The sequence below is a fragment of the Brachycentrus maculatus genome, unplaced genomic scaffold (genome assembly GCF_059751285.1).
Source record: "Brachycentrus maculatus isolate JH-2025_06_01 unplaced genomic scaffold, ASM5975128v1 h1tg000199l, whole genome shotgun sequence".
Classification (NCBI taxonomy): Eukaryota; Metazoa; Arthropoda; class Insecta; order Trichoptera; family Brachycentridae; genus Brachycentrus; species Brachycentrus maculatus.
Genome location: NW_028280950.1, coordinates 2,748,502 through 2,763,176, shown reverse-complemented (window position 1 = coordinate 2,763,176; position 14,675 = coordinate 2,748,502). Strand labels below are relative to the sequence as shown.

Sequence of the window (14,675 nt, the reverse complement as noted above, 5' to 3'; positions counted from 1 at the left end):
GTTTTCTGGCGTTTTTTACACACTAACTAACTAACTTACCATCACGCCGTTTCTCCACGGGGGCAGGCAGAGCGAAAAGAACGCCACATCACTATGTCTTTGCAAACATTCTTCGCCTCTTCCACGTTCATGCATTTCATCATGCATACCTACCCGACGATTATTACGGCTCCTTACCTGACCACTTTCAAGTATTAAGCATACCTGATTATGCCAAGTTTTTCTCGGTCTTCCTCTGCTCCTTTTTCCAATAACATTCGCCTCATAAATTTGTTTTACCGTTCTTTCCTCACTCATTCGTTCTACATGTCCAAACCATCTCAGCACACCTTTCTTAATTTTATCGATAATGCTTATCTCAGCTTTGCATTCCTTCCTTATTTCACTATTCGAAACTAAGTATAAAATTATCATTATTATTTTATTATATACATATAATATTGATATGAAAAATAATGACTTACGCTTTTCGTTTCAAAATTTTAAATTATTGTGTATTGTAAAGCGACGGTGGTTTGTTCCGAAAACGGCGTTATACAAATTATCCAATAAACTAAATGAAAAGTACTGCAGAATATATTTCACACCTGGTTTGAGATTTCAAATATTGGATATTTGTTATTTTTCGCCTAAAGTCTTCAATTTATTTATTCATATATCCCACTCTTACCCTATTCGCAATGAATAATTCTTTAAAAAAATACGAATTTTGGAATATCTCTATATTTATTGTAAATATTTTTGTTCGTTTGAGAAACTTTACTTTGACAGTTGGTTTTTGTTAAAACTCATATTACAAATAATTTATTTATTTTATTTTATTTTACAATTCTTGACTAGCATAAGATGAAAAAAACAGAAGCGATACCTATGCTAAAAATTAGGAAAATTCAAGGTAGATCGAAGACAAATGACATAACAGGTTTGCATTTTTTTTATTGGTTTTTTCGTTATGTGAAAAATTAGTAACTTAACTTCATCCATGAATACAATAATAAATATGCGTTTAATATTTATTTTATCACAATAAATGTTATTCAGACACTAATTTATATTGATGCATGAATTAAGATTGCGTTGTAGGTATTAAAAAAAGATATTGTTAAAAATCGTTACTTAAATTTCATTAAGAATTTTATTGGCGATCGAGACAAAAGGAGATGACCTTTTCAAATTCGAACGGCCATATTTGTTACAAGAACAAAGGTTAATAGGAAGATTTTTTTACCCAAATTTTATGACTCGGCAAAAATATAATGCGCTAGGGTCATGTGCCGAACTTTATGCGGATTTAAGACTCTAGAGAAGTGATGGCTGGGAGCTGTCGAATGTATTTTGGGTACTGTTTTTTTTAAACCTAGCATATTAACTACTAAAAGCCGACTAGTCGGCTTTTCGCTGCCAACCGTAAACGACCAAACACCGATTAGTCGGTTTTTCTACCCTACGTACTGAAAATAATTCTCACAATGATGTACATCATTATATCGATTTCAAATTTGAACTATTCATTTAAAAAGGATATTTAAGAAGTAAAATTTTAAAAATAAATATGCATTACTATTTGTCATGTATTTAAACGTTAAAGACAATATTTTTGCACTTGAAATGGTAAGCAAAAAATGTCGTATTGTGATTCATTCCAAATACATTTTCTATTTATTCAGAATATTGTCTACAACATGAAAATTTTGACAAATAAAAGTGCGTATTTAAAAAAAAAATTGTTTCCTAGTAATTATATTTTTTATTTTGTGATTTTTCCTAGTATGTATGGTAGAAAAACCGATTAATCGGTGTTTGGTAGTTTACGGTTAGCAGCGAAAAGCCGTTTGGTAGTTAATATAATAAAAATCATAATAATCAAACGATTGGTATAGAAATTATGAATGTATTTATTAATTAATTGTTTTTTGCCATTAGTACAAATTCTCTTGGTTTTAAAGGTAAGTCTTTCAAAAATTCGTTGATAAATAAAGTGCTGGTACTATTATTTCTACAACATCCTGGTGTTAGCAGTATCTTCTTTACTGCTGTCCGAATATATTATAGTCTGTTCGGATTGTAGTACAACTCCCTACATACAAAACAGACGACTCAACGTTGGCAAAAATATGTTAATGAGAATAGGGCGAAGAATTACATCGTCAGAGCGCTTGTGCACTACACGGAATTTTACTGTCCGGTTGGCCGGTTTTTTTTTCAGAAAAATTCCGTGTAGTGCACAGAAATTAAACAAGTTACCAAATATTAAAAAAAAAGTTTATATACAAGCGTAAAACGCAACAATGTGTAGTTAGAATAATTTTCCGAACCCCGGATTATTTTTACATACTGGGAAACGCCTAAAAACATGATTTTAAATTTTTTGTGCAGTTATAATTTGACTAGTTCAGTTCAGATCAGATACTGGGTTATTCACTCTACGGATGATCTCGGTAGTGTAGTGGGGTATATCTGTCAAACTTTTCATTTTCTAAGTTTGTTCCACAAAATGTCTAAAATAGTGTATTCCATAATCTAGCAAAAGGATATAGCTGTAGTTGCAATACTTATTAAGTTTTATTCAGATATGTACATATGCCATCCCAACAAAATATTTAATTTCACAAGTTTGTTTTCGCTCCCCTGTAAAATTTGGTCTGAGACAGATACACCCCTTTGCCTTTACACTTTTTCATTCGAACCTTTTTCCGCACCCCAATGGTGCATAGGGCACTGCATTAAAAACACAGTGTTATATTGATCGTTAACACACGAAGGAAGGTGATCAGCCTTCCGCTTCAGGTACCAGTCCAGGGTAGTATTGAATAAATATTAGAGTGAAAAAAATCACTTATATTTATTTGACCTCCCCCTGGTAATCGAACCCGGGACCTCCAGAAAGGTAGCCGAGCGTGCTGACCATTACACTACGGAGGCGGACAAAACACTACCGATCGATTATAAATATAGATCACTAATTTCTTAAGTGATGGCGCCACAATCAGCCATACTTCAAAGTCTATTGAAAATGCTACCCAAATAATCCAGTTAGCGAGTTCCCCCTTAAATAGAAGTGTTTCTTCTACATCTTCTACATCTACTTCTACTTCATTAGTTAGATTCCTTGGCTGGGTTAGGTTAGGTATCTTCTACATTATACTTCTACATCTTACGGAGAACTCAGGGTCCGAAACCCGATTCAAATCGCTGGTGGAAGTCGACTGGACAGTACAAAGTCTTATTATGGTAGTATTCTTTCTTACCTGGCATGAGGAAGTACACAAGGAGTGCCAGGGCTATGCAGACGGCAGCCAGGGCCAGCGGCCAGCGCAGCAGGCGCAGAGGGCCGCGTATCCGGGAAGTCCTGGAGGGCCACCTCCCCCCTCCACCGTCCCCACTCTCCGGCCCGGACAGCTGGGCCACCCGGTACAGCGAATCAGGATGCGTCCCCTGAAAAGAGACATTTTTCTATTTGTAAAATGATAAAGCTAAAAGCATCTAAGCAATGTTTTTTTTTTATTCATTGTTATAATTATTATTTTGTTTATAAATAAAAATAAGACTTGATACTATTACCGAGTGAGAGGATGTTTCTGTCACCAAAAAAACATTGGTAAAACATGGAACATTTGAACACACTGAAAATGTTGGAAATAAAATAACCAGTCATAAAATAAAATACAACATTTTGAGTGTGTCCAAATACTTTACAAATCTGAATTATCTCCAATTATAGGAGTTATTTTTCATATTATTTTTTGACATCTCATCAAAGATGATATCTCAAAAATATGGAAGTCTGGGCATTTACGGGGCTGACGACCGTCATAGGCTGGTTAAAGTGATCACTTTACACACGTGTAACATTCACCAAATCTACCCATTATTGACAACCACGCTACTTAAATTCTTGGAAGTTCTATATATAAGAACCAATTTAGAAACCTTGTTCTTCACTAGAACTTCACTAGGGACATCTATTGGTGAGATGTAAAGAAGCTTTTTACTAAGCAGAAACTCTTATATTAGTATGTGAGGTCCGAATCCTCAGCCCCGTAAATGCCCAGACTTCCATATTCTTCTTCATCTTTGATGAGATGTCAAAAAATAATATGAAATTGAAATCATAGAGCACTGCATCAAATAAAAGCAGTGTATCTTGATCATTAACACATGAAAGTCTATTAGACCTCCACTACAGGTAATATATTTATATATATATATATATATATATATATATATATATATATATATATATATATATATATATATATATATATATATATATATATATATATATATATATATATATATATATATATATATATATATATATATATATATATATATATATATATATATATATTTATATATATATATATATATATATATATATATATATATATATATATATATATATATATATATATATATATATATATATATATATATATATATATATTATATATATCATTACGCTACGGAGGCGGACACTTAGGAAAAAATACATTTTATAAAACAAAATCTAAAAAACTAGTTTTTATGACTCGTTCTTAAATTAGTCGTACGTTAATAATAATTAAAAAAATAGCAAACACTTGCAGTTATTGACAACCCTATTAGTTGTTTTTTTATGTTACGGGTCGCTAGATCTCTTGTCATGTTAGATTCTAATATACTTTTCATTATGATGGATCACAGCAGCGCCAAATCTGTTCGCCGACTGCATTTATTGATTACATCTGTTTGTAAGCTATCCATCTTCAATATGAACTTCATTAATCAAGTATTGTTATCCACTACCGAGAAAAGCGACGATAAAAAGCGAAATAATTCATCTTCCCATAGACCTCGGTCGCAACTTTCTTTTTTGGCTTTATTTCGAAGAATGCCTCAAATATCGTTTTGTTAGTGGATCATTTGCGATTTGTATAGGAAATGAATAGATAACATTGTTCTGAAATATTATAGAAACAGTGAAAACAAATCGGTGACAATATTAATTATGTAGAAAATGAGAGTTCTTAGCACTCGAGTGCCGTCACAGAGGCGGCATGTATAGTTTGACGGCTTATTCGAGTGCCGCCGCTATGGCGGCAAGAAAATAACGTCTTATTTCACAATATATTTAATATTTGTTTTTTTTTTAACTTTAATCAATTATGTTTTATAAATTAATAATAATAATAAAACCCTTATCCGCACCCCAATGGTGCATAGGGCACTGCTTCATATAAACGCAGTGTTATCTTGATCGTTTATACATGAAGGAAAGGTGATCAGCCCTCCGCTTCAGGTACCAGTCCAGGGTAATATTGAATAAATATTACAGTGAAAAAATCACTTGTATTTATTTTACTCCCCTGGGAATCGAACCCGGGACCTCCAGAACGGTAGCCGAGCGTGCTGACCATTACACTACGGAGGCAGCGCGATGATAAATTATAAAAATATAAATAATAAAATTAAGCATTTCAGTTTATTGGTATGTATACCGCCAACTCAATTAAGTGACATAACATATTACTTTTTAAAAGTTTTTTTTATAGTTATCGTTAATCATTAATTTTACAATTAAGTACACAGTAACATAAAAATAAAACCCTTGTAGAAGACCAATTTTTGAGTTTATCAATGGAAACACTTCTAGTTTCGAGAACTACAAATGTTCTTCTCATCTGAAGGTGAAAATACAAAGTTGTGTTTTCACCTGTTGATGGAACATCTATAGTTGTCGTGTTATATACATATATAATTATATAACATATAATTATGTATAATTATATTCCTAATTTTAAGAAGTGGTCACATGAAACTGTCTTATTTTTATATTTAAATCATAATTCTACAAAGTTAATGCCTAATTCATAATTATTATAAATGGTAATCAGTTACGAAATTCTACACATATACCAAATCAATATTAAATAAAAAGGGTCAATACTTAAAGGGGAACTCGCAAACTTCAAATGCAGATCGCGTACGGCCGCGTTACAGGTCGTACGCATTTCAAGTGACTCGTGTACATTAGCTTTCACAGAATACTGGTATGTAACCCTGGAAGCACTAGCCAGGGCTAATTTTTCTTATTTATTTCCCACATGGTAGTTATGCCATCCTGAGCTCCTTCACTTCTGTCATCTGTATCCTATCTAATATATTCCACTCTTAGATCCAAGAATGTGGAGCGTAGGACTGATTGTTTTGGGTAGTGGTCAAAAAAGTTGTTAGTAGCTAACTTAAAAACACTGAGAGCATATCATATAAAATCATATGTTTCTCATCTAGATGTGTGTCTTTCTTCTAAACGTAACATGCTGTACAGTTTTATATTATATAATTAACTTGCCTTCATATCCCTTGTACACTATTGGTTGCGAATAAGGGTTAAAAAAAGAAGATACATATCACGGTGTGATTCATAATAAATTGCGTAAAAATAATACCATCAATGCTGCAGATTCCAATGTATCCAAGTGAAAATGTACAAGTGAGAATTGTTATTAAATCCGGAACTTCACAATACCATTAAATCCTGTTAATCTGCACGACATTTCCGCTCTCCCGTTACAGTAAAAATCGGCACCATTTTTTTATTCTTTATAAATTGCGACTAGTAAAGCGACGGTATAAATTATCGGTGAAAGCTCGTAATGGAACGCATCATGACAAGGAAAGAATGATGCCAGAGTCCGGTACCTACTAATGGAAGGACCGTGTTTACAGCATCCAGCATCCAACAAGGTGGGTGGGTAATATTCATAAAATACATAATAAATAAGTTACCAACACCTACGCAGGCACGCATTACATTCCGGATTTGCATCGAGTGCATACGACTGCATTCTCCCCGATAAACTTAAATGTTTTGGCGTGCAATACAGGTAGGTAGATACGAGATAATTTCATTAATTGTTTCGGCAATCACATTGTGGTAAAATCTTAATACGAATAGTTATAAAATACATTATTTTGAAGCAATAGAAATTTATAAAAATATGGATACAATAAATAATAATAAATCGGTAATTAACAATATGACAATGACTAAACCCCCCCCCCCTAGTGTCTATGCTTCAACTGAAAAGGAACATCTACTACCACCTCTTTAATGTTCAAAGTCTAAAGGAGACAACTTAAAGCCCTATTGTCTATGTTCCCACTATTTAAAAAAAAATGATAGAAAAATAAAGAAACAGCTCCTACCCCCTTATCAACCTCCAACGTCCCAAGGACACAATAAAATCTTGGAACCTTGTTCTCGAATCGCTAGAACTTCACTAGAGATATCTATTGGTGAGATGAAAAGAAGCTTTTTGTAAATTTTTTTTTGGACCTCACATTCTAATACGAGTTTCTGCTCGATAAAAAAACAAGATTTCTAAATTGGTTCATATATATATATATATATATATATATATATATATATATATATATATAGAACTTCCATGAATTTGAGTTGCGTGAATGGGTAGAACTGGTGAATGTTACACTTGTGTAAAGTGAGCTCTTAAACTATCCCATGACGGTCGTCAGCCCCGAAAATGCCCAGACTTCCATATTCTTCTTCATCTTTTATGAGATGTCAAAAAATAATACAAACATTGACTTTATAACTATAATAACTCACATGATGTGGGTTTATAATCACACACATGAGAAATGCAAGAAAATCATTTTCATTGTTATTATTTTAGCTTATAATTTGACCAATCAATTTCTTTACAACATTTTGAGTGTGTCCAAATACTTGTTCACAAATCTAGATTATTTTATTTTTATTTTATTTTATTGGAAGGAAGAACAACAGTTACAATATATGATATATCAGAATACAAAAAATAAAATCATGAGTACCAATTAAAGTTCTTCACAACTATGCATAAGAGAAGTCTATATTTAGGAAGAGACATGAGACAAGGATGGGATAAAGAGAAAAGAAGATGGCCGTGATAGGAAAAGAAGAAAAGGAAAGGACAGGGAATAGAATCATCTTTTTAGGTTTATAAGATTTCGAACATTATCTCCAATTATAGGAGGTAACTTTTCATATTATTTTTATAATATGGAAAATTAATAATAAAAAATAATAAAACCCTTACCGCACCCCAATGGTGCATAGGGCACTGTTTCATATAAACGCAGTGTTATCTCGATCGATTACACATGAAGGAAAGGTGATCAGCCCTCCACTTCAGGTACCAGTCCAGTGTAATATTGAATAAATATTACAGTGAAAAAATCACTTATATTTATTAAGCCTCCCTGGGAATCGAACCCGGGACCTCCAGAACGGTAGCCGAGCATGCTGACCATTACACTACGGAGGCGGACACATATGAAAAATTAACTCTTAAAATTGGAGATAATCCAGATTTGTGAACAAGTACTTGAACACACAAAATGTTGCAGAAAAAAAAATATTAATAAAGAATATTAAATGAGAACCTTCATCTGCAACATATCCTAAACAATACCCCATTATGTTTTCATTTCACATCATATTGTCAGAGATCTTTGCACTTAAAATAGGCGAAAGAAGGCGCTATAATTTATGTAGATGTAACTTATACGTACACATCGAGAGAATGGCTACCGTGAACAATAAAATATGTAACGCAATATTTTTTTTTAAGATAAGTCGTGATTTATGGTATGATGAATCACGAGTTCAGTGTATAATATAAGGATTGGTCGGACATTCAACAAATTACTTTCTTTCTTTCTAACTCGCTTTCGCTAAAAATCCCACTCAAAGAAACACAATACACCCAAAATATTTGTACAGAATAACAATGGTTGTCTTGTGTAATATGATACATTTGTGAAAACAATATTGGCATTAAATTTAATTGAATATCCATATTTCTAAGATGATGAAACTTTTTTTAAATCTTGATATTGCCGCAATAATCTGGGGGTGTTTGAAAATTAGTACGTTGAGAATTTAAGAGTCAATTTTCCTTTTTGAGATGTTTTGTATTGTATTATTAAAAGCAATGATTCCAATGTGAACGACTCGAGTTGATTGGAGGACGATTAAGAGGTTAAGGTGCATTTTTTTTTATTTGTTCAAAAGTAAGCATACTAAAAAAAGCGGTGTACATGAGATTTCTTAAGATAATTTAAAAATATACTGCCAAACCGCGAGAAATCAAAATAACTTGAATCAAAGAACGTCGTGGTTTTGACAGTAATTATTTTTTTACAATTGAAAATCACATTATGGGCTATCACTCTTTCGACTAACGCACACTTAAAATATAACATCCAGTAACATTCAAAGAGCAAGTTATGAACAACCAAGAAAATAAAAAAATAGAAAAAAATATAAAATAACATAATTCACAATATTTTGTGTATGTTCGAATCCTTGTTCATAAATCCGGATGTCCGAATCGGAGACATTTTGACATCTCGAAATCCACAGAGAAGAATATGGAAGTCAAGGTATTTACAGGGCTTATAACATATCTTAGATGGGTTAAGTGATCACTTTACACACGTGTAACATTTACCATTTTACCCGTGATTGACAACCATATTACTCAAATTTTGAGATGTCATAATGTAAAAATAAATTACCTGTCCAAAGTTTCTCATCTCACCCTTGCATTCTATATTCCCGTTTAACCAAACCCCACCCCCAAACCTGCCCCCTACCTACCCCCATCAGTACCTAGATAACGTATTGCTTATTTGTATTTTCATCCGTTGATGAGAACATCCGTGGTTCTCAAAACTAGTCTTGTTCACATTAATAAAATAACAAAATAGTCCTATGCAAGTGTTTCATTTTTTATATCCATAAGGTAGTCGGGATTTTTTCTGGAAAAAATAACAAACGACTCCATCGAGAAATGGTCAACTGAAAAGAAACTAGTACGGAAATGAGAATCGTTACGAAACATCAAAATTAAACTCTTTGTTACAACCACAGGAATTTATTTGAAGTACAACAAATTGTATGATTGCGGAAACATACTATTTTACAATTCGTTTTGCCAGAACTAGACAGTAATAACTCGTAAAACCTAGTTCGTCGACATTTGGGTTTTAGTTTTAGGGCTTTACAAACAAAGGCTTAATTTATTGTGCTATAATAACATATTTTTAAAGTCAGAAAAACTTGTGATAATGACTCAAAAGTTAAAATAAGTTATATTTACATTAAAAAAGACATAAAAATTATGGCCCTTTAAATATCTATCCCCACAGTCCGCCTCTATAGTGTAATGGTCAGCACGCTAGGCTACCATGCTGGCGGTCCTGGGTTCGATTTCCAAGAGGGTCAAAATAAATATTAGTGATTTTTCAGTCTAATATTTATTTATTGGACTGGTACCTGAAGCGGAAGGCTGATCACCTTTCCTTCGTGTATTTAACGATCAAGAAAATACTATTTCTATATGATGCAGTGCCCTATGCGCCATTGGGTTTGGTAAGGGTTAGAAGAAGAAGAAAATATCTATTTCTTCCTACTCAGAGGCCAAAAATATGCAATTTAAAGTTATAAAAAATACTATGAAAAAACGAATATGAGAGCTTCATAATCTTCAATTGAATATTGAATACTATATTGAAATTTCTATGACAGTTCTCGGCTTGCATTAAGGGGTAACTCGCGATCTGGATGATTCAGTATGTGTTCGGTTTCGCAAGAAGCCGGTCGTGTCTCTGCGCACGATTTAAAATATGTATCCATTGGAATACGACTTTTTTTAGCAAATATTTTTATTTTTTTTACACCTTACCTTTCAATAACTTTTTTTTTGAAACCATACATTTTTTTTCAAATAAACACTTATTTTTTTAATACAAAAACGGTATTTTCAAAGCAAAAATTCAATTACATCAAATGTTAATAGGGTTTAAAGAAAATTAACATTAAAAACACGTAGACGACGTAGTGAAGATAAATTTAACTTTACGTTAATTCTGTCATAAAATTATATTTATCAATTTCCTTATCTGATTATCCTCATCGAAAATTTGTTAAAAATAAAATTCCATAAGTGAAGATAAAGTTATCTATCATATAAACATAGAAAAAGTGTTTTCTGTCCATCGGTACAGCAAATATTAGATGTTGTTGCTGAAACAACACCGATTTATATAACTACTAGATAATATAAAACTACTTTGATATTGTATGTTATTAACCCCGTTGACCCGAGATTTCTGGTAAGTAAGTGTGAATGGATAACACGCCTTGTTGGTTACGTCTTTTATTGTTATTCTCATTAGCATACCATATGCCTTTGGGCAAACCATAACTTTGTAGCAGATAAAGTTATCACATAAAATACTTAATGGTAAAATCAATTCCATGACATCACGATAAACGCAGGATATTCATCAAAAAATGGGGGATATTGATGAACTGATGTTGGTAACTACTCGCATTTTTAAAATTTGTTCACATCATTATATTCTTTTTTAAATGTACAGATGCACTAGTATAATGCATATTTATTAAAATAATAATAAACTTAGTCGTGTGTTCTTACCCACTTAGAGCAAACATAGATTTGGAGAGAGATTTTCATTAATTATTTTAACAATACTTATCAGTAGTGCAAACAACATGACTGCACTAATTAAAATGCGATTTTTGAAAACTAGGGTACCTACTTAAAATGGAGGATAGAGCACATTTTTACGCGTAGTACCGAGGGCGATATTTTTTATTTTAATAAATACTTAGTGGATAAACCTTGATATTAAAAATTAACAGACGTTTTTTTAAAAAAAAACTCAGTACCTGCTTGACAACAATATATTATTTTAAAATTTTTAAGAGGAATATATCAAATGTTTTTTTGATGCAGTATAATCTCTTAAGTCTCTTTAAAAGCTGAGAATAAGCTCGTATTTATTTAAATAATAATAAAATTTGGTCGCGTATGACAGGAATGGAATCCAGCGATTCAAATGCACCTTTTTTTTTTTTTTTTTTTGAATAACCTAACGTCCAAGTGACTCTGAAATCTAGCTACGGCTTATGCAACACCGTTTATCATGTCCCTACTCAGGCTTCAACTTTAAAAGTTTCATAGCCTATGCCTACTTGTGAGTGGATTTACTCTTTATGTTTAAAGTTACTATAATTTCATGTAATTCATGAGTGAAAATTCTAGGCAAAAACACTAGCTTCAAATGCACCTTGAAATATATGAAAACACGTCGCGTTGTTCACTAAGAGGACCATATTAAAGGCATCGAAATGTGCGGAAACAGAACCTTTACTATACACCTTTTTATGCTTTTGTAAAATTTACCAGCTACTTCTTACTTTAGCCTCACACAACCCTTAAAACAATTTTATTAATTTTATATTAACATATTTAAAAAAAAAAATCAAACAAAATACGGATAAAAATAAACTCTAATGAAAAAAGTTCTTTATTCATCGTTTAAAATATCAAATAAAAAATAAATAAAAAATAAAAATACGAGGCTAGCTTATGTTTTTCGAAAATACGAGAACCTTTTTTTAACTACAACCGAAAGATTGACACTGATTGCAAAGGATTAAAGGCATAAATGGTATACTTTAAAAAAAAAAAGTGAGTATAACACTTTTTTTAGTAAGAAAAATAATGGATTTACCATAAAGTTGGTTGGCAATAAATCCTTGTCTCCGTCAATTTATCTTTGCAACGAGATGTCACATTTTTATATAACGTGTTTTAAAGAAACAAAAAACAAACAACGTTCGAATTCCTCAGGTCACGATGTCAAATGACAAATGTCAAATTCATGCAAAAATAACACCAACAAAAGAAAACTTTCGCATCATTAGAGGTCAGCCACCGGAAAGACTATCGCATTACATTGCAAATGCGTTGGAGTCTTTCCGAATATATAAAAAGGCAAACATTTTCTATGGTAGAGCCATATTTGAGTTCTCTTGAGAGGACTTTTTTCGAAGCCCAATTTAAGCAGTCACTTAATTCATTATCACGTTCTTATTGTTACACAATATTGCGATATCCAGCTGATTTGGAGATGATTTATATCCAAACGTGAAAGTTTAATCGCGCAAATACAATAAACTTATCTACACCTTTCTCTGCATTACAATTTTTTTTAGAAAAAGTTTGAAAGGAGAATGTCAAAAAGGTTTATTAATCGGCTATTTTACTTATTCGTCAATATACTTTATGTATACAACTACATGTCGGCTGTACAAACTTAAAACACAGTAAGGGACATTTTCTTGTAGTACGTTTTTTTACATTTTTAGACTAAGTAGAATCTACTTAGTCCAAAAATGCAAAAAAACGTACTACTAAAAAAAAAAATGTCCCTTACTGTGTTTTGAATTTGGACAGCCGATGTATTTCAAATACCTGGATACCTATCTAATAATTCAGAGTATTAAGTGTATTTATTAAAAAGCATATAGATACACACAAACACAAACACACACACACACACACACACACACACACACACACACACACACACACACACACTCTCTCTCTCTCTCTCTCTCTCTCTCACACACACACACACACACACGCACAGACAGACACAGACACACACAGACACACACACGCTTATTACGGTCGTAAGCCTTGTAAATTCAAAAGCTCAGACTTCCATATTCTTCTTCATTATGTTAAGAAGTAAAAAATTATGTATAATATAATTCCTAATGGGAGGAAACCAGATTTGGACACGCTCAAAATATTGTAAATATGTAATTAATTTATTTATTATTTATTTATTTATTTATTTATTTTCATAATACATAGATACATTCAATATACATATTCATTTCATATACACATTTATTATACGTATTACGGCTCTTTAGGCATGGCCTGTGTTGAGCCGAATACTAACATGGTAATACAAAGTTTATATATAATTTTTTAAAATTTTTAATATACATATATATTTTTTTAATGATTAGATTATAAACATAACATACAGGAGACACAAAAATAATTTATGTTTTAAGGTTTTTCAGTGTGATAATTACACCTGGACTTTAATTAATTCACTTTCCACCTTGTCCCTTCCAATGTTAAGTAACTATCGACGGACACTGTTCTTAAAGACCTGATCACTCCTGGAAATCTTAATGGTTTCGGGCAACAAATTATATACATATTCAATATGTGATTCAAGAATAAGCCTCTAGGAGGTGCTGTGCTTGTAATGAAATATTTCAGTGGACCCTGTCATGTTAACTGTCATGAAAAAAAAACGATAAAGTGAAAGGGGAGGATGTTGAATAAAGCGACAGAAATTAAACTCCAATAATACTACGTTACATGGCAAACTGACAGATAATCGGGACATTAAAGTGCATTCTGTCATAGTAAATATCGACGAAATGCTGTTTGTAAATTTTTATTTTTATTTATAACACAATTGTTTTAACGTATCCGGCTTTACGAAACCAAAGTGTTCAACATCGAACGGATACGGCGTTATTTTTATCAGTCCTTTGTGTCGAAAATCGTTCAGGGTAACATTCGCAATCTGGATGATTCAGTACGCAAACGGCTGTGTGAGAAGCTAAACGTGTCTCATTAAAAAAATGTATGTATTTGTAATTTGTAATTTGTAATTTTTGCCCGCCTCCATAGTGTAGTGGTTAGCGCGCTAGGCTACCATGCTGGAGGTCCCGGGTCCGATTCCCAAGACAGTCAAAATAAATATTAGTGGTTTTT

The 14,675-nt window shown here is 32.2% G+C and overlaps 1 protein-coding gene across 1 annotated transcript in view; it reads right to left on the bottom strand.

Annotated features, from left to right (window-relative positions):
- The window catches only part of LOC148307452 (uncharacterized), a 171,850-nt gene that overhangs the window by 19,777 nt on the left and 137,398 nt on the right, over positions 1–14,675 (bottom strand). Inside the window, exon 3 of the mRNA XM_088263471.1 lies at positions 3,249–3,435. Coding sequence (XP_088119597.1) covers positions 3,249–3,435 — 187 coding nt within the window. The remainder of the gene's footprint in view (positions 1–3,248; positions 3,436–14,675) is intronic.